This window comes from Ptychodera flava, chromosome 12 (assembly GCF_041260155.1).
Source record: "Ptychodera flava strain L36383 chromosome 12, AS_Pfla_20210202, whole genome shotgun sequence".
Classification (NCBI taxonomy): domain Eukaryota; kingdom Metazoa; phylum Hemichordata; class Enteropneusta; family Ptychoderidae; genus Ptychodera; species Ptychodera flava.
In genome coordinates, this window is record NC_091939.1 from 38,867,769 (window position 1) to 38,889,181 (window position 21,413).

Consider the following 21,413-nt stretch of genomic DNA (forward strand, 5'->3'; position numbering starts at 1 on the left):
GGCTGAACTCAAGGACACACACAAAACAATGATAGTCAAGGGATAATATAATCCTTGCAGAACTCAAGGACACACACAAAACAATGATAGTCAAGGGATAATATAATCCTTGGCAGAACTCAAGGACACACACAAAACAATGATAGTCAAGGGATGATATTATCCTTGGCTGAACTCAAGGACACACACAAAACAATGATAGTCAAGGGATAATATAATCCTTGGCTGAACTCAAGGACACACACAAAACAATGATAGTCAAGGGATAATATAATCCTTGGCTGAACTCAAGGACACACACAAAACAATGATAGTCAAGGGATAATATTATCCTTGGCAGAACTCAAGGACACACACAAAACAATGATAGTCAAGGGATAATATAATCCTTGGCAGAACTCAAGGACACACACAAAACAATGATAGTCAGACCAAAGAGAAGAAGAGTAATCCACCGGACAACTAAATTCTGATAAAATCTTTGGAAATAGTTTCTCCTTTAAGTGCACTTTATGGTTATCCTACACTGTCTCACCTCAAGTTTCTCAAATGTCACCATACCATCTTAATTTTCCCTTGATAGTTGCACAGACACAAAGATACAACCTTGACAAGCTTCAAGTATTGTGCTGAGCATATCTTCTAGCTGATCCCCAAATAGTACTTCTGGCAATAAAATTAAACACCGATGGTCACTGGTGATCCTTGTCTCAGGTTATGATGTCATGGAAACGCCCCTTCCATTTTTCCATTCACTGACACACATTCCCTACACCCACACTGCTGTCACTCACACCATGACGATGAAATCTGCAAACACTTACAAGTTCCATAGTTGATAAAACACTGCCATTTTATTGTGATTCTTCCTGCATGTTCAGTTACACATGGATAATAAAGTCAAAAGTACCAACACACCTGAAATGAAACCTTGAAAATTTACCATACAGGTATATGCTAATCAAGATCATTTTCAAGTAATCAAATCATTTGCCATAATCATTGCTATCAGACTATTACTTCAAACACAGTTCCTCCACACACAGCAGCTGTGCTTCAAAAGGTTCAAAAAGTGTATAAGATCTCTCCTTTGTACATTTATTTCGGGTATTTTTCATCTGGTACAAAAATCTGCAATACCCTCTGAAGTTTTGATGAATAACTTTGAGTAAAAAGTCACTTCACACCCTGTTTACGGCTTTATAATCCATTTCATATGACGTTGACCACACATCACCTGAACAATGTCACCTTGGTGATAAGGTGACAAAAATATCACATTGGTTGCCATTTCTTCTCTGTGGTGTAAAGTCAACTTATTTCAAGTATTAAGCTGAAAATAGCACTGTCAGTGTTTTTCATTTGAAGAAAGTCATTCCTTTGGAAAGTTACTCAAAGAATTGAAGGAAAATGGCAAAACCTTGAAAACCTGTTGTTTCATTGAGGCACTACAGTACTCAACTCTAGAGGGCCAGGTTTCTGTTGGACTGTCATCATACTGTAGAGCAAGGTAAACTGTAGCCATGATAATCTAAGACTCAGTGTGTGGAAAATCAACAATGCATTACCAATAGGCACTTGATCCCAATGCATACATCTAAACACCTCAAGGTGTTGAATTATCAAAAATTTCTGTGGATTAGTACATGCAGTCATGTTCCTAAAAAATCTGACCTAAAAGGTACAGAGGTAATGTTACCAGCATGCAATGTTGACAGAATTAGTAAGAAGTCTTACAATCCATCAATCAAATAATTCCAATGATTCACTACAATATCATCAGTTGAAGGCTCTTGGATCACAAGAGGAAAGTACCCTAAACTTCTCGACATTTTTTGAAAAATTGCCTGAGATTATTGTCTTTAACGTCTTTAATCTTCACAGTGAATGAAATGTACTGTATAACACAGTATGCTTGGACATAATAAAATATGTGTGGACAGGAAATAAAATCACAATAAATATCAAAACTTTCTGATTGCAGAAGAATGTTAAATATTCATAAATTCTACATTGGAATTTCACCAATTGAAGGCAACTTGGAGTCAAGGTGTCTCATCTTCAATAGAACTTCATATCAAAATTGTTGCCAAAGTTAACACACAGAATTTCAATATTCTTAAACTGGCAAAGGGTCACTTTGTAATGTCTTGCCAACATGATCACACAGGTACTGGCACATTGGTTATGAAAAATGTTCATCACAATTTTTATTTTCAGTTAGTTGTCATCAGGTCAAAGCATATCATCATGTGAATATCTTCACCATAAATTTGCTGATTATAGGTCAAAGTACGCCACTATCAACAAAAGCATTATGACAAAATTGTCTGGGGAAAAAGAATTCAAAAAGAAAGAACAATTCTTCTGTGTAAAAATTTCATGATATAGTAGATTTGTCATAAAACTGAGGTTACCCCTTTTCACACTACTTACCATAAGAACTACTTTATACTGAGAATGATAGAGCATCCTAGATATACAATGTCCATGAATGAAAACTACTGTACACACTTCACTCTATTCTTGGATATACATCATTTGTTAACAAGAACAGTCTTGTGTAGTGTTCACATCTTAGTACAATACATCTATTCTTTGATGACGGGAGGTTTGTAGTCATCCTTTACAACTTCAGCCAATGAATTGGCATACATGTCATGACGACCGGTCATCTGGAAAACAAACACAACAGAAAACTTGAAGTTATGACTTTAATAATATTGGAAATTTCATCAAACAAACTGAACTGATACAATGATTTTTGCAACAACATTAATAAATACATGTGTTAGGAACAGATAAGGTTAGAATATTTTATGACTTTTGACCCTTGACACTCCAATGTAGATGACCTTTGACATGACAAGGAAAATGCTGAAAGCTTGTTGTGACATATTAAACTGACTTGTCCTTTCATAATCTTTGTCAGAATCGATAACCTTACAACTCCTTACCGTAAAGGTCCACTTGTCTTTAATCTGACGAATTAGATTCAAATCCATTTCCGTCACAAGCAGACCATCTTGAGTTCGGCTTAAACCCTAAATATGTATACAAATTAAAATAACAATATTTGAAGAGAATTCTGCATTTGACAATTTAAAAACCTTCCCTGTGAGCACAAGCAAAGCTAAACCAGGTTAACAAACCATGAATAAGTCCTACCTGCCTGATGCACTGCATTCTGTAAACATCATGGATCAGCCACTAAAATTTGTCTGTCCTTACAATGGTGTAGTGTGCCCTCTACAGTTCAAATTGATCATGTTATTTGTCTTTGTCTTACAAGAAAAGATAAGAGACAAGGGAAATGGAAGAATTTCCTATATGGAGATGTCAAAAGAATTTATAGCGACAAGCTTCTTTGTTTTCTCAGCTGTATGTGCAAGCAAAGGTACGGTACCAGGTTCAGCAGTTCAAAAATCACACCACTGTTATCTCTACTTCCACTCTCTAAAACACACCGGCAACTTACTGGTGTTCTACTGCCATCAGGTGCTGCAATATAACTTGACCCTGTGGATGAAAAACAGAAAACACCGTAAGGAACAAGTTATATTTGCCAAAAATATTAATTGCCTCAATCTATCTTTTGATGAAAGCTTGACGTTTTATGCACCTTCAAGTAGAGAGACCAATTTTTGCTCAAACTTGCTCACATCCATCTGTGAAACAAGCTCTGCTAAAACTAATACACAAGATTATGCGTAATTATCTTTCAATTTAATGGTGTAAAACAGAGACAGAATCTAATGGTACTAGCAGACTCACTGAAACAAGCACTTCCCAAATATTTTGTGAATTTGATAGTAAAACAAAACTATTGACATAATCATCATGAAATTAAAATGAGAAAAGCAATTGACACAATGTTTTTCACTCTATTGATGATGTCATGATTTAAGCTACGTCATTATGCTTTTGGCAACACTGGGTATGCAAAACATGACCTGAAACAAACATGTGTTCATTTTCAGATTCAGAAACTGCCATGCATATCTAAAGGAGAATTTGAATCCAAGCCAAGCACATGTCCACTGAATCTGAACCAAAAACTGCATCAAAATGTATGATCAATCAATTGACTTGAGTTTTTCTGAACTTTATTCCAGTGAAAACCAATCTTTACCACCCATTAAGTCCTTCTATAATCATATATTGACTGTTACTTACCGTAAAACTCTCCAAAGTCATTGTGTGCTATAAAAAGACAGAAAAAAAAATGTCATATAATTATTGATATCAATAAACATAGTTAATGAATCTTTATCATCGTTTGTGGCACCTATTCAAATACTGTAAATATATACAAGAAAGTTTACAAATTAATCTACATACCAGTAATATTTTATTTTGGATCCGAGAAATCATTTTCAAATAGAGTTTGTTTACAGAGTTTGTAACACTCATATAAGGCTTCAAAAGCCTTAACTGGCAGGCAGTTTCACTGCATTACCATCCAGGAATTAGATTTTCATATTCACATATCCCTGCCAGGAATTTCAGTTTGAATCAGTTTATTGAGGAAAGTTTGGAACATGTGACATAAACATCCTCTCTACTGTTTGGGTAAATTTTAATCATTACTATTGATTGAAGGCTACTGTTGCATTCCAAAATGCATGGGAAACAAGTAAAGGTAATATTTTATTGACGCACAAACATCTCTTGAGCATCAGAATGGTAACCATGGGAAAATCTCATTTGAAGTGAGGTGATGGATGTTAATCAGAATGATACACATCAAGCTGACAAAATTTGCAGAATGTCAGACATCTGTACCGGTATGTTATATACATTCTATGAGAGAAGAACACCATTATCTAGAATACTGTGTACAGTTGATACAAGATGATCACTTTAGATATGTTTGAGATATGATGTCAGAAAAGTGGATCTCAGTGCAATTACACCATGAAATGGGCTTGTGCCACACCGATGCCAACATACACAAATCTCAAACTACATACAGAGACAACTTTATATCACTTTCAAATAACATCTTATTCTTAAATTTGCACTTTTCTTACCTTTCTTGCCATCTGCTGAAGTGAATTCATTTTCAAATATTTCCTACAATGCAAAGGGAAATATAGAAATTTCTGGAAATGGACAGACTGAGCTACTATTGAAGACAGTTTGAGCATAGGGAATGGGAAAAAATGTCCTTGTGTGTTCTTTTGATGATTCTACATTTCTTGTTCACCCAACACAACCCTTTAAAAATCAGGTTGAGGTAATTTGATATTCCTTCAGGGGAAATATTGCAAGTCAGAGGGATGATACAACTCTTCACTGATAATAGACAACGACAAACTTTCAAACAAACATCAAAATCTTGGGAATTATTTTTCTTAACGAATAACCATAACATCAATCTTCAGTTGTTTTCTATTTTGGTTTGGGAAGGAATTTATCAAACATAACAATACTATGGAGACTCAAGTTAATGCTGTCAACATATTTTTTTTTCACATTTTTTTTGCAAATTACGAAGCTGGACTACCACAGCTTTTGTGTTCCTATAGAACAATTGAACATGACATTAAAATTATATTTTGCAAGAGTGATATCACCACACAAAATTTATATCCAATGGAAGGTAAAGTCCCTTACAGAACATCAAAGATATTATAGTGAATGTGAGGAAAATATCTTTATCTTACAAACATTATTGTATTCTTCTGTTTTCTATTTATTCTGAAATAAGTGTTTGTGCAGCTAGCAGTAGCAGGGTACTTACTGTTCCAACTCTATTGATAGCAGCAGTGAAGCAGTGATTAGCAATGGCAGCGTTACGAGCTTCTATAGCCCACATGGGTTCACTGAAAACAAAGTCAATAATATTATGTGATGAATTATCAACATACCAAATAAAAAACAGACAATTTTAACATTTCAAACACAAATATTATTCCTCACAAGTTTTTCATATAATATGATAAAGTTTAAAGTACACAAAAATTAATGACCGGAACATCAAATATTGCATAATATTTTGTGATGTTGATCTTGCTGCTACATGTATGTGTCTTGTAGTATGGTGTCAGTGATACAGTTTGCAAACATATTTCACAGCGTAAATAGACGAGGTCAAGACACTTCGCACCAAAACCAGTTCACCCAACACAACTTCATCCCAAAACCATTTTGTACCAAAACCACCTCATCCCAAGTACTACCTCGTCCCACGCCACTTCGCTCTAGGTACCACCTTGTATTGAAACCACTTCGCCCCGCTATAATACCATCGTAATACTACCAACTCATCCTAAAACAACGATATCACGATGTATAATAACGTTGTTTTTACCTGCAACTTGGAAGCATTACAGTAATGTGTCAGGACATTTTGGCTACCACGAACCATTTATTGTTGCATGAAACCATAAACGGTAGAATAAGAAAAAAAAACGCAAACTACTAGATGTTACAACTCAGGTGCGGTGCGTGGAAATGCACGATGTCATTTTCTCGAAATGTATACACTTTCAAGATTTCAGTCCTGTGATGATAGAGAGGTGATGAAAACTTCGATAGCAGTGGTTGGTTATAGCTTTACCGGTTGGCGATAAGTTTAGGGCGAATTGGTGTTGTTTTAGGGGCAAAATGGTTTTTTGGCGATGTGACTTTTGGGGCGAAGAGGTTTTGGTACAAGATTGTTTTGGTGCGAAGTGGTTTTGGTGCAAAATTGTATGGGACGAGATGTATGGTGCAAAGTGGTTTTGGTGTGAAGTGTCTGGGAACCAAATAGACTTGCCCCAGTCGCCTGGCTTTTCTCATCAGCTGGCCAAGCGTCTGTGGGCAAGAACGTCCACCCAACAGTCTCCGCAACAACCTACCATTGGCGCAACAGTCTGATGATGTTTAGTCCTTCAATTTTTTATATGTTTTGATACTTATATGCCCACAGACTTGGAGCAAGTCTACAGCGTAAAGTAAGATTGGGCAAATTTATTTTAAGTATTGTGGATGATTGGCAGCATTCATAGCTCAGGATTTATGAAGGAACAGCCAAAGTCAATCTTTTCAGATGTTTGTCCAGGCAGTTCAATCTTCTCAGTTTGCTTACAAAGGCCCTTGGCAGAGATTAAGGTGAAATAAATAACATGGACAGGTCATGTTGTATCATGTATTAATTATTGTTCCCTCTTATATTTATCATGACGGTGTATTGTAGAACATTCTGAAATTTATTCTGATAGTATGTTGTAGAACACTGGAACTGACACAAACCTCAGAGCACCAACTGTAGCTGATGGATTCAAGATAATTTCTGCTCCATTTAATGCATACATCATCCAGTTTAAAGGATGGTGACGACCATAGCAGATATTGATGGCTATTTTACCTGTGAATAATCACAAGGAAAGAGACACGGATGAGTTTATGAGTGGAAATATGTTCATTTTACATCTGTTCATTGCTTTGTTCAGTCACATCTTACAGCCATTGATTTGCTATGTTGCAAATCAATATAAACATGAATTGTTGCAACTTTTGATGATAAATGAACAGAAAATATAAAGAAAGCTTTGAAACCAAAATAAGTTAAATAGTATTCAATGTAGAAGTCCGTCATTTTGTCAAAATTTCTGTCATAGGGCATATATCAGGGATAAGGGTGAGTATCTGGGATTAGCCTAATCAAAAGGATAAACATAATAAAGATGCCACACTTGGATTATAATGAAAAGAAAGTGGCTGCATCTTTTCACCCTTTAGTGGAGTAACCAAGTAAGAACCAAAGACTAGAAACTACTGCTTAACCAGAAATCACAGTCTATTCAATACTTACCAAACTGAGTTTCAAAAACCCTGTGTCCAGTGTTGCCCTCCATGTAGTACGTTGACTGCAATGACAAAAGTTTGAATTTACAGCATCATTCAGCGGCAAAAATGTCACATTAGAGATGTAACAGTGTTTGGCATTGGTCTCTATTGTGAAAAAATCTCAACTTTTAAATTACAAAATCAAATTTGTTACATGTTACATCTTTATCTATACTTCAGTGGTCCAAATTTTACTTTTTTTCATGATAAGAACATAAACAGACCCAAAGAAAGAATGACAGAGAATGGATGTCTCTCACCTCATTGAAGTCACCAACTCTTGGAATGTGGTTCTTCCTGCTTTTCCCAATGACTGCACCACTGTTGGAAATAACAACTGTAAAACCAGACATCAGCTTTACACAGTCCAAAAACCAGACACCATCATCTGTTTGCCCACAGTCCAAAATACAGCACACTAATGTTTGTAATGTACATGTACAAGCTAGGGAATGATATTACATTAAAGGCTAGTAGGATTCAAGATCACTTTTGTTTGGAACCCTTTCACTACCATATCCACACAGACCAGAACTACCACAACATTTATCAATAAAATTTTTTACTTCACCAACTTACACATGATTACAATATCAGTGTTGGACGATCATTGGCTGCCCAGTTTTGTTACAATTGTAATGTACAGAGTGCTTACGAACTTTAAAACAAAAACTATCTCTTGAAGCTATAAGATGAAGCTCCACTGGTTCTTCCAAAACCCCTAGAGATGTTGCATTTATTGTTAATTTTTTAATATTTGAAAAGATATTAGAGGTTTTTTCATGCAGCAAAGTTGCCTTTCCAAATCAAATCTAGCATAATCTTCATACCTGCAGTATTTGCTAGAATGTCTCCATGTTCAGCATCTCTCTCCAGTATTGGTGACACAATTACCATGTTAAATCTCTTGGCAAGCTGAAGGAAAACATTAAAACATGACAAAATCTTCATTGTTGTGTCAACCAATAATAATTACATCATATAAACTCTATCAGTCATTTCTTGGTTTTCACAGTCACTTCTATAAGCTTAATCCATCTATTTGATTTGCTCATGCACATTGACTCAATGGATAATATTCTTGGAATCTGATATCCAAAATATATTGAAAAATACTACAAGGCTAGTGAGTTACAACTTCTTCAACTTTTATTAATTAAAAGCCTGTAGTTGTAATTGCTGATGATTTTTTCACAGTTTTTGTTTTTGATGTCAGTTGCAGTTACTTGTTCTACTCCCTAAAGCATGTTGAATTTCACAGTATTCAACTTGTCAACTCAGTCGGTACATGTGTATAAAATTGTGTTGTTATTGTGGAAAAGAGAATTCTTGTCCTGATGAAAATTTCAATGTAAACAACATAAATAACAACCAAATATTTGTTGTTTCAACATGCTGTGGGGAGTTCTGCTGAGCAGAACTTGCAATTGACAAAAAAAATCAAAAATTACAGCTATACTGGCCTTTTAACAAATTGGTGTGGGACAACAGGTGAATGGCAAATAGTTTGCTGCTTTCTTGAAAGAATAATCCCCACCATCCTGATAATGTGTCAACTTTAATGAGTTTACATAATGCTATCATTACAAATGAAGAAGACAGACATCTACTTCTAATAGTTATGTGACATTCAAAAAACTTTCACAAAGCAGTCATGGATATTTACCTCTTGACAGTATTTTGTTGTTGGTCCAGTTTCAGCAGACTCCGCAAATTCACACCATGGTTGTTTCTCACGTGTACAGAAAGCAAATGGCATGGCTGGCAAGATAAACATTGAGATATGTGTCACTTCTGATGGTGCAAACTTTACACTCAATCGAGCTATATATTCTAGTTAGTATGATATAAAATGGATAGCTAGCTAGAAAAATTCCTTGTAATTCTCATTTCTGACAACAGTTTGGTGAGCAATATACTATACTGTGACCCCAATTTGGTTTAGTTTTTTCCTTCTATTTCATGAACCTATGTATCCTACAATTCATTTTTTCATCAACCTAATGAGTGAAGATAAGCTTAAATTCTAAAGTTATCAAAATCCAACATGGAATTGTTTTATCTTAAAGTAGTAGCACGTATCACTTACTCCATGCTTCCTGAAAGCAGACAATGTTGACATTGCAGAGGGCGGCAGTTTCTACAATTTCACCAATACGCTGATGCAAGGCATCTCTCTGTAAAATTATGAAAATTACAATATGTGTAATACATGTACAATAAAATAAATAGACACTACATATAACCAAACTACCAGTATTTTCGTCATCACACACAAGATCTGTTCAAATGACTACAGATCTTTGATAACTACAGATCTTTAAGGCCAAAGTTTGACTATCCAATTGCTCAATAGTCAATCATAAATTGGAAAATTTGTATACTGCTATTCTAAAAGCTGACTTGAAAACATTGCTCATTCTTAAAATCAAATCTATTTGATAAGAATAGAAACTTTGGCAAGACGCAAAACACTTATTCCTCAGATTTTCTTGGCTAGATAGCAGGTGGCTAGTACAAGTTTTTACGTTATTCACAAACCAGTAAATTTCTCCAGTAAATTAAAACAAATAATTCTCAGTTACAACCATAACACATCATCTGATGGATGCAAGGTGTACATATCGTTTCCAAAAATCCATTTGCTATTAAAAGAAAGAGCAAGAGCACTGATAAAGCACCAAGAAGAATTACAATATAGCAGTATCTGACTTTGGAAATATTTAAAACATCAAATAAGGGCAAGAAACACCAGCAATTCTGAGGAACAATTTTTATAATCCGCGTGGGCTGAATCGTGATTTCTCACCTGATCTGCTACTGGTGCTGTTGTTGGTAACACAATTTTATTTTGAATTAATCCAACTCTAACTATTCTTGGTTTTCTAAGCTGTTCCGCAGCAGCTGTTATCCTGTATCCCTGAATTTCAAACTTCTTCTCTTTGGCCATTTCTATAGCCTCAGCAGGTAGATCCAGCTTTCTATTTGGAGAAAGTAATGGAATAGAAATATTGAAATGTTTGTTTGTTTGTTTGTTGTAATCAAGATGCTGATCAAATATATTACTGGTTTTCTGTCTCAGATGTTACGTAAAACGATTGCCATAAATACATTCCCGATGCAATATAATTTTCCTTCTTGTTTACAATGACAGCCACTATTGAACTCTTTACAGTGAAAGAAAACCATCATAACAACTTGCTGGTAGTATTGTCTTCTCAGCAGGTTGGCTATAAGCCAGCTACAGTACTCCCAAAATGTATAGAATTACACAAAACATATCTTTCTTGCAAACACATATTCATATATACACATCTATTAAATCATACTGTATGTATTATGATCAAATCAATTTTTCATACACATTTCAAAACTGGCTGAACAATAACAATTTGTGCAAAATGGCAAATGATAAGAACTCCTGACTCCATCATCTTATTGGTGGTAACAAAATAGATAAACTGTGACACTGTTCACAACAGAAGATGTGCTCATTTAAAAACTAGAATAATAGTTGTATATATCAACAATCTGTCATCAACTGATTCATTGTAATTTATTTTGATATGATTAAACATATGGCTTTCCAACTGTGGTAGTTTAAGAATTTGGACCAAGTTGTCAACTACTATAAGTTCATGTTCAAGCTGCAAAAATGTTATATGTGTACCCTACATGTACACTCATAATTTGTCTGTTCACTACACTCAGTGTGACAGTTTTCGGACGACCTCAGTTTTCGGACATTTAGTGACATGCTGTTAGTTAAACTCACTTCGCTCCGTATCGATGGCGTTTTACAGGTCATGTGACCCCAATATTAAGTCAGGTGACACTGTTGTCCCGTTTTCGATAGGTTTTTTTTGTAGATGCTATGAGTTCGCTACGAGCGGCGGTCACAAATTGTCGTCTGATACCACGTCAGTGATACTGTTAACATACTGCCGTCAGGTCAAAGTAACTGAAATTTTGACTAAAGTCCTGATTTAGCATTGAATTTTGAATGTGGGGGAGAATAATGATTTTGAAAATATTCTTTCCATTGTTCGCTACGATTGCATGTAGTTTTAACGAAAACTGCGCAGTTGTTTCGAGAAAAAAGTACATTTAATGAACGTAAGAAGTGTACAAGTTTTCGGACAGACAATATTTAGCATGTGTAAACGTAGTAAGTGACTTACCGTGTAAAAACTTGACAGGTAAATAATTCCATACGATGAAATATACTTGCTATTTTTATTAAATAATGCCTGTGCGATTCTAATACAAACAAAATATGCAATGGAAACAATTATAAGTAATACTCACTGAACAAACTTAGCGAAGTGTACACCGTACGATACAAGGTGCCGAAAGCAACACACACAGAGATAGCCCGTGTCCGATATCTAAGCGCTATACACGTCGAAATATAGTTGAGTCGTCCATGGATTAAACATAACTAATTATCATGAAATATACTTATATACAGTTTTCTAAACACATCAAAATTAAAATCTGTGGTTTGAAGTTTCAAATTATCAATACTTAGCTCCTAATCACATTCCAAACACGACGTCCGATTTCTGGGAATGCAGTCCGATTATTACGCCTTCAACATGGGGTCAAAAGTTTGGCAACTTTGACCCCGAAATACCACTCCCGTCGTGTCAACTGAGTTTGAGGATAACCACAATAAAGTTTCGAAAGGCATGGTAATAAGATTTCGTATTGCTGGTCATTTTACGAAACGACTTTGGGCAAATTCACTACCCTGTCCGAAAACTGTCACACTGAGTGTACTATAATAGATGATGGGAAAACAAAATGATCCAACTTTCAAATACAACAAACGAAATTTGTTGAATGAACGATTACTGAAATTTTAGAAAACTTTTTAATCTGGATTTGTGAAAATTGTTGACAATGTAATTTGACAGATTTTGGGGAACACAATAAGGGAGCCGTCATTATTTACGGCCTTGGGGAGGGGGGTCGGAGGAATTGCTTTCGAAACTCCAAAATTTCGAGTAACCCCCCCTGCCAACCATGACATGTTTGAGTAACCCCCCCCTCTCTGCTATAGAAATTTTGAGTGACACCCCCTCCCCCCCTCCCCCCAAAAAATTGGGAAAGTTAAATATCTACACAGTAAAATGGATTGCTGCTGCGACAGACCCTGATTAAACCCTGTGGTACAGGTCTGTGTCAGAAAGAGGTTCCATTGCTGTGACAGGGGCTGATGTACAGGTCTGTATCCAGTGCTCTGATGACATGCAGTGTTCTCCGTAGGATTTTTTTACAAGAGGGGGAAGATGTGGTGCGAAAGCACCACAAGCGACTGCATAAGCGGTCACAGGGGGAGGTCAGGAGGGGGTGTCCCCCTCCTGCCATTGGAGCTTTTGAAAAATAGAGATTAAAATGGTGTTATTTGGTGGCACTTGGGGAGTATTTTTTTCAGATTTTTTTCGTATAAAAACTCAAAGGAACAGAAATCTGAGACAGTATTCCAAAACTTATATTCCAGTTCACTGATTTCAATTACATTTTTTGAAAACGAAAAAATAGCGACAGTCATACATTTTCCTGCAATAGAAGATGGGTTTGTTGTCAAGGCATTCCACTGGTTTTAAACTTTATAGAATCAGAATTAGCTTGCTTTTCACATTTTCCCTATCAGTAACCTATACAATGTACAATATAGAAAGCAGACATTTCTCATTAATGATCAGGCAAGTATATCAATCTTTAATCAGGAAATACTGAAAAATGTACTCAGTACTAGCCTCTAACATAAGGCTTGCCACGTCGAATAGCTGATCATTCTCGTCTGAAGATCACAATAACATGAAACACATAGTGTAATGAGGTTTTAGTTTCTACTTGAAACCACCTGTATTATGATTTATATATATACTATATATATATATATATATATATATAAGAAACTGTAGGAATTCAGGTGATCCCCAGTGGAGCGTGGAATGGGGTGAAGATAGAAGAAACTTGGGTTGAAACACACTACCACACCTGGTTGTTAGGTTCCAAACGTATTTATTAATAAATACGTTTGGAACCTAACAACCAGGTGTGGTAGTGTGTTTCAACCAAGTTTCTTTTATATATATATATATATATATATATATATATATATATATATATATATAATTATAATATATGTGTGTGTGTGTGTGTGGGTACACAAATACCGGGTATGAATATACATATCTTTACTATTATTGTTGTATTAATTCGTAACTCCACTAAATGCTTCAGTACATATCAACAAAATTGAGTAGCCCCCTTTCTTGTTCTCCACTTTTGAGCAACCCCCCTTGTAGCTTTCGATTTTTTGAGTGACCCCCCCCCTCAGATTCCTCAGACCCCCCCCCCCAGGCCATAAATAATGACGGCTCCCTAAGGTACTCAATCACAGGAATAAAACTGACATACCTTTCACAAAACTTAAGACAGTCTTGAAACAAATTTGTTGGTCTATTTTTTATTTAAATTGTATATGATTGACTGTTCTGTTCAAATTATTGGAAAGTTCTACATACATGAAATTGGTGTGTAATTATAGAAAAAAAGAGTTCTATGCCATTTTGGTAAATTGTTTTGCTCATTACCCTACATGTGATTTCATATCACAAAAGACCAGAAATGGTAAGTTCTCATCAAACATAACAGTAAAGTATACAGATGTTAACTTTAAACCAACAAATATCATTACTTTTAGACTGAAGCCATACATGCTCAGTGTTTTTCTTGCTACAAAGACTGGGTGGCTGTGATAGAAACGGTGTGTACAGTATAGTTTAGCATATTTGCTCCCTCCATGTTTGAAGCAAGACTGCAGTCTAGCTGCAAAATTGTAGCTCTACGGTGAGGCGGGTCGGTGAGTTCTGGTTTTTGCGACCTCGCTCACCAGTAGAGCTACAATGCTGAAGGCCCTGTAGCTTACAAAATAAGCGCGCCACACATGGCGCGGCATTTTCATGTAAAATCCCACATATTTACTGCATTTGGTCGTACCGATTTATCACTACTGAAGACTAAACACTATAATACACTAACCTTGTCATTTATGGGGTTTGGTATTAGCACAGACACGTCGATCACGTTCCATAAACATTGAGCGTGTTGGAGCCGCCATTACCGGAAGTTGGTAATGGCGGCTCCAAGAAATGTTTTTGGAACGCGATCGACGTACTTGAACAAATACCAAACCCCATACACGACAAGGTTAGTGTATTATAGTGTTTAATCTTCAGTAGTGATAAATCAGTATGACCAAATGCAGTAAATATATGGGATTTTACATCAAAATGCCGTGCCATATGCAGCGTGCTTATTTTGTATGCTTCAGGGCCTTCAGCATTGTAGCTCTACTGGTGAGCGAGGTCGCAAAAACCAAAACTCACAGACCGCCTAACCGTAGAGCTACAATTTTGCAGCTAGGTTGCAGTCTCTATACTACAGTTCGTGATTGGATAATTTACAATCTTTCAAATTATGTATTCCAGTGATACCTAAGAGGTCAGTTATCTACTTGTAGATTACAGAGTTAATGTGCTGTCAACAAATTTCCATCTTATCACTTTGTTTTCTAATTTGAATTTCATTAATTTGGCTATAACCGTCCATAGCATCTTATGGCCTGACTGAATGTGCCAGTTGTCCGTATTTTAAAGTATCCAGTTCACAGAAATGCCACTGAATAATTTAATATTTGCAATGGACATGATAAACACAGTTTGCTAGTGTGGCAGGGACACGTTGACAACATGACTAGGTTACACTGCACATACACACGGCAGTACGCGCTCACATCACACTTAAGAGTCAAAGACATGCTGGTGATCACTGATTGCATGCACGCAGAGCCCTTGCTGCGAAAACGAGCCCTGCCACTCCTTGACGTGTTCTGCTGGGAGTGGGGCCACTCCAATGACCAAGCTACCCGAGTGGCAGAGGCTACGGATTCGCAGCAAGCAGAGCCCTCGCATTCTCATTTCTACACTTGGTTGCTAGTACTACAGTTACTCTACCGTGAATTCTTTGCGGTTCAGTAAGTGATGGAGGAGGGACCAAGGACAGGTGGAACGAAGAGGTACAACATAAAAATATTCTTGCCAGGAAGTATGAAAAGGGAGAGACGTTTACCATTGCATTGCGTTGAATTCGAGGGATCAAAAGATTCAACCGTTTCATCTCTAAGCAATCTCTGGCACGGTTTATCTGATACGTGGTACTGAACAATGATTGATGGGACGGACGGCCAAGCCAGCTTCCACTGGAGTGTCACTGATGAAAACTCTACAATGTTGCCTTCGTGGTTGAATTTGTTCGACTTGTCATCGTTTCCGACTTACCCTGGCATATTGCCGTATAAAATTCGCTGTACATGTTGCAGCTTATCGGCGGGAATGTGTTCGGAGAGAACTGAGTCCAGACTGTGCAACTGGTCTGCCATAATCGCAACTTGTCGAGCAATACGACGCGACACAGGCTGGCGCACTAACTCTGAATATGACCTTTGACATCGTGAACTTCCCGTCATGCCACGACCTAATTTAACCTGATGCGACTGCTGCTGGCGATTTATCATCTGTAAAGTTGCCACTCACCCAACACACTTTGGTAAGTAAAAACAATTCATTACCTTAGTTCGATTCTTGCCAAATAAGCCCGGTTGACGGTGTTACGTGAAATTGCATAATTGTTCATTTTTTTCACATCATTTTTGCCTTTCCAAAATCTGTGGTTTGGGCACGGAAGGGCCGTGTTTGGAGTTTTAACCATCACACAATCTGTAGCCCGGTCACTGGTTTGTTCATATTTTGTTGTCCCCAACACAACACACACAACAAATGGAGTGGCAGGGCTTAGAATTGTACCAAGAGTGACTGTAGTTAGTCATGCACGCATCTGAATTTTGTACAAGTTCCGCCTGTGCGGTTGCACGGTTGCACGTAGCCTGCTTGCTGCGGATCCGTAGCCCTACCACTGCCTTTGCTGGTTGTGTTGGGGGAGTAACTCCCCCAACACAACCAGCAAAGGCACTAGGCAGTGGTATAAAGGCTACGGATCCGCAGCAAGTAGCCTGCATGATGCAAAGACGGTAACAACAAATAGACGTGCAGACTAAGGTGACCATGGCGCGGACTTTATTAAAACTAATGTCAAAACCACCCTATTTTACTGCCTACGAGAAATCAACTGAAATAGAATTTCTGGAATAATAAATACCAGGCTAATAAAATGTTAATATAGGTGATGAGTTTCATTTCATAATGTTGTTAGCTACCGTAAGAGGTACATCAGATTCAAGTAAAGTCATTAGAGACACGTATAATAATAAAAATTCCAAAAGATTTCTCTGGTGTAAATGGACTTCTACAGAATATTTAGTTTATTTCAGTTTTTTAGTTCATGGATGTTACATAGATTTTTTAATAAATGTTACATTGAAAGAATTCAAACAATGAAAGGTGTAATTTGTACCAGTAAAGGGCAGTATTCTCACAATTTCACATACTACCTCGGTACCAAGGATGGCTCTTTCTGATATTTTAGCACCAATATATCATGTGATCACTTTTTCTTGTGCTTAATAGAGATACCTCATGCGTGTTTGGCTGAGCTACAAGCTGATGCTGAAGTTGTAAAAGATGAACATTGCTTGCAGAATTTGACAATGACAGAGCTAAACATTTCTGATGTGCAGAGTCAGCTTCTTTTACAAGTAAAGGAAGTGTGTTCATCTGACGGGCAGGCATCTAAAGATTGTGAGTAGGAAATGAATATATGTAGAAGTGTTGTTCTCAGTGTGATGAATAAACTGTAACAGGTTAAGTATGAAATCATTTGATTTAACTTAAGCATATCACTGGTGTCAGTAAATTGTAGTTTGAATTGAATAGACCATAGACTAGCCCACCATGCTTTTAGTTTGTTTATACAAATATAATGGAAGCTGATACATGAACTTTGAAGACTATTGTCGGTGCTCTGTAGATTGTTACTAAGCTCATCCATTATCTACTACTTCTATGTTTGAAGTTGAAGTCAGTAGGTTTATTGTCATGGGAATCTTTGCACAGAAATTATGTATTCCAGTGATATCCAAAAGATCAATTATCTACTTGTAGATAACTGAGTTACTGTGCTGTCAAAAATTTGTAATCTTATTGCTTTGTTTTCTAATTTGAGTTTTAATAATTTGGCTATAAGGCCTAAAAAAAGATTGTTTCTGGTCCTTGCGCATGTCATTTCAGAACCTGCACGTCATGGCTGGGTTTTTTTTGTGTTTTTTTTTTTTTTTTGGGGGGGGGGTGAGAAACTGAAGTATTATGCAGCCAGCGATAAAAAAACAATAGCTGTTGCGTCAATAGTGCCAAACCAGCATTGTTAGGAATAAAAAACAAAGAAAAGAAAAAAAAGAAAAGAAAATCGTGTTGCCGCATCACTTTTGCTGAATGTCAAGGATCAGAAACAATTTCGTTTTTGGCCTAACCATCCATACCATCTTATGACCTGACGGAATTGTTATATACTGACCGGTAGCTCAGGTTTGAAAGTATTCAGTTCACAGAAATGTCATTGAACTTTGATGTTAAGGGAGTTCATAGGAAAAACAGGACAGTATGTTACATTTGGTTTTTAGCAAACTTATATGTGGTAAAATCATATTTTAATTTCTTTTTCCTTTACAGTACCTGATGACTTGATGTCAGCGTAAGTATAAATTACATCAAAAATAGCTCTTTTTGGTCTTTTGTACCATATAAAAAGTAAAGCACACAAAATGTAAACTTTTAAATAGTTCAGAGAACCAGTACTTTACTCTCATCATGCTGTGCATGGAAATTATTTGATTTGTGCTTTCCTTTTAATAAAATGTTTCATTTTTCTGTGCACATAAAAAAGTATAAGGACCAACATAATGTATTTCCTTGCCATTTCAATACTTCATATAAACTAGATCCAGTGTCATCATTAAGAAAATGAAAAAAACATTCTGATACGCAACACAATGTTTTCAACTCCATTTATATGGATAGTGTTGTCATGAGATGAACAATTTCACAGCCCTTTCACAAATGTTAATTGTTAGATTCAAATATTACAGTGTATATTCAAACACCAAATTCAAAGACTATGTATGTATCATGGTATTTTCAGGTTACATTTTGTTTTTCAAGGGACGCTACAACCAGCACTGGACATCTTGGATCATAATGGAGTGACTAAAGTGACTTCTCCTTCAGGCAGAACAGTATTTCAGGTAGACAAGGAACAAACTGATGATTTGTACAATATGTAATAAGCTTTAGTAATCAACTTTAAATGTGTCCTACAACAACCATGCAAAATGATGATTTAGTAGTCAACTTTGTGTGCTTTCTGAGATGTTGTGTGAATAAAGTAGCAATGATGACATGAGTAACACTGAATTGTTTTGAATGGGAGAGTCTGAACGGAGAAGGCGTGTATGATATAAAGGCTAGCGTAGCTGATTAAACCATGATAGTGTGTGTGCTAGGCTTCACACCAATTGCAGTATCACAGTTCACATGTAACAAGTCCATTTGCTGTTGAGCTTAAACATTATTGTTATTATAATTATTTATCTTTATTTAAACTGGATAACTCCATAGGTGTAACAACTCTTTTCACGGAGGTTGACTAGATAAAAGAAAATGTAACACTTGAAATCAGAGACAACATACAGAGTTACATTTAATAGTATTAAAGAAGTGTCATAGTGATTAAAAAAATTATCACTACAATGTCTTATATAAATGGTAATGCTAGCAAAGTTAAATTGTTAAAGTTCTGCATTTGAACATTATATCTTTTTCAACACAATAGTTGTTTAGTATCCAAACTCTGTTACAGCCAAAATCTAATAAAATTAGTTTTTTTCCCCTTTTTTTTCTGCACTTTGTTCTTCTTCCCTAGGTGGTAGGCAGTTCAAGTAAATTATACACATGCTTCCCTCCGTCCAAATATTGTACTTGTCCCTCATACACATATGCAGGTAAGTCTTTTGTTCATGTAATCTTTTTACGCAGCTTTTCAGAAGAGCACGTCAGATCAAAATACTGTACAAAATTTCACAAGTTGCAGAGGAAAAAATATTTAAGGTTATTTGTTCTATGATTTTCCTTTGCAAATTTTATTCTTTAACCTCAAGACGAGCTCATAAGTGTGGATTCATCATATAATTTGTTAGTAGTCGGGCAGTGAACAAATGGGTCATCTTAGCAAACAGAAATACTGGTCAGGTTAGACTATACACTGTAACGTACATACTTATAGATAGTCATTGATGTATCACAAAACAATGTGGTTAAGAACAAGGAAAACATGAAAGGGGTTATGTAGTTTTTTGGGTTGTTGTTTGTTCATAAATGGTTGCTCTGCCAGCATGAAAAACAACAGTACCATTCATCAATGCAGTCACACACTGGACAGAATAATTCTGAAAATCACACTTTCCTTAATTTTGAGTTTTAATGTGTAGATATCTGATATAACGCAGTACCTTGTCTCATATGACACAATATCAATATGACTTCCTCAATTAATTTATCAAAATATTAATTTATTTGCAGTGCTGAAGAGAAGAGACATTACCATGGTGAGTATATTATACATCTCGACAATACAGCTCTTTAGTCCATACTTTTTCCAAAAGTTTACCAATGAAAGTGCTATGCTAGTAGAGTAGACATACTCATTATGGATCTAAGACATTCATCATCATTGACTGAAGCATCAATGATTTATAGTCTTCCTGTGAGAAGTCATTGAAAGTAGTGTCTTTCCATAGATCAACATAGCTTTTATCATTGTGTCCATGCAATAATAAGTTTTCACCTGTATCAAAATAACAGAAACAAGTTTTCATTGCTGATCAGATTTTCACAGGTCAAATTTACAAGTGGTATATATGATGTCTATATGAGAACAACAGCATACAATTCCTGAAAATATTATTTGGCATTAACATCATCACGGTTGGTACAAAGTTGACATCGTTACAACTTTTTGAAATAAGTAATTTATTCACATCATTGCATTTTTTTTCAGTGTAAACATGTTCTGGCAACATTTCTTGGTGCTGCAATGGGTACACATGAAGAAGTGACCATATCAGATAGTGAAATGACAAAACTACATCGTAACAGTCATACACATAACACAAGTGAATAACTAGAACAATCAACCTTTGAAAGCACCAGATATCAAAGTTCTTTTGAACTGCAGAACTCTGATCTAGACTTTTATCAAAGTTCAGTACTTGAAATTTGAAACAGTCAATCATTAGATGTTCCACCAAATCAAAGCTTTAAAGCTGGTACTTTTTGCTCTCTTTATATTTATTTTAATAAAAATCCTTTAGCGTTAAAAATTAGAAACTTAAGAACATTGATCGCTGCCAATTATTTGGTTGTTTAAGTCTATGGACGTGAAACAAAGTATCAGTTTCAAACTCTGTTTGCATTTCAAACTAGAGTAATAATGTAGGAGTTTATTTACTATTCTCCGATAAATAAAGTATATTTTTCAAGAATCAGCATGTTTTG

General features: G+C 35.9%; 2 protein-coding genes across 2 annotated transcripts; one reads left to right on the top strand and one right to left on the bottom strand.

The window, feature by feature from the left end:
• Positions 1-832: 832 nt before the first annotated feature.
• LOC139145834 (beta-ureidopropionase-like) lies at positions 833-16,354 on the bottom strand. The gene is made up of 14 exons (XM_070717247.1): positions 16,191-16,354; positions 10,646-10,817; positions 9,926-10,013; positions 9,503-9,597; positions 8,667-8,751; positions 8,097-8,173; positions 7,802-7,856; positions 7,240-7,354; positions 5,747-5,828; positions 5,034-5,076; positions 4,177-4,203; positions 3,479-3,519; positions 2,958-3,044; positions 833-2,675 (listed from the first exon to the last, which is right to left on the bottom strand). Exons 1-14 carry the CDS (start codon positions 16,289-16,291, stop codon positions 2,592-2,594), a joined length of 1,152 nt encoding a protein of 383 aa, XP_070573348.1. The 5' UTR covers positions 16,292-16,354; the 3' UTR covers positions 833-2,591.
• Positions 16,355-16,361: 7 nt separating this feature from the next.
• Positions 16,362-21,404, top strand: LOC139145835 (zinc finger SWIM domain-containing protein 7-like). The gene is made up of 7 exons (XM_070717248.1): positions 16,362-16,458; positions 17,436-17,606; positions 18,534-18,555; positions 19,003-19,105; positions 19,783-19,861; positions 20,439-20,464; positions 20,917-21,404. The coding sequence occupies exons 2-7, from the start codon at positions 17,516-17,518 to the stop codon at positions 21,037-21,039; spliced, it is 444 nt and encodes a 147-aa protein (XP_070573349.1). The 5' UTR covers positions 16,362-16,458; positions 17,436-17,515; the 3' UTR covers positions 21,040-21,404.
• The last annotated feature ends 9 nt before the right edge of the window (positions 21,405-21,413 follow it).

Bases quoted from the DNA above. Each gene is read 5' to 3' on its own strand.
- LOC139145834 (XM_070717247.1), bottom strand. From the start codon at position 16,291: ATGGCAGACCAGTTGCACAGTCTGGACTCAGTTCTCTCCGAACACATT. The intron at 5,829-7,239 runs GTTTGTGTCAGT...CTTTGTTTTCAG, and splicing joins GCTACAGTTGGTGCTCTGAG to TGAACCCATGTGGGCTATAG. The intron at 2,676-2,957 runs GTAAGGAGTTGT...TTTGTTTTCCAG, and splicing joins AAGACAAGTGGACCTTTACG to ATGACCGGTCGTCATGACAT.
- LOC139145835 (XM_070717248.1), top strand. From the start codon at position 17,516: ATGACAGAGCTAAACATTTCTGATGTGCAGAGTCAGCTTCTTTTACAA. The intron at 17,607-18,533 runs GTGAGTAGGAAA...TTTCCTTTACAG, and splicing joins CGGGCAGGCATCTAAAGATT to TACCTGATGACTTGATGTCA. The intron at 19,862-20,438 runs GTAAGTCTTTTG...ATTTATTTGCAG, and splicing joins TCCCTCATACACATATGCAG to TGCTGAAGAGAAGAGACATT.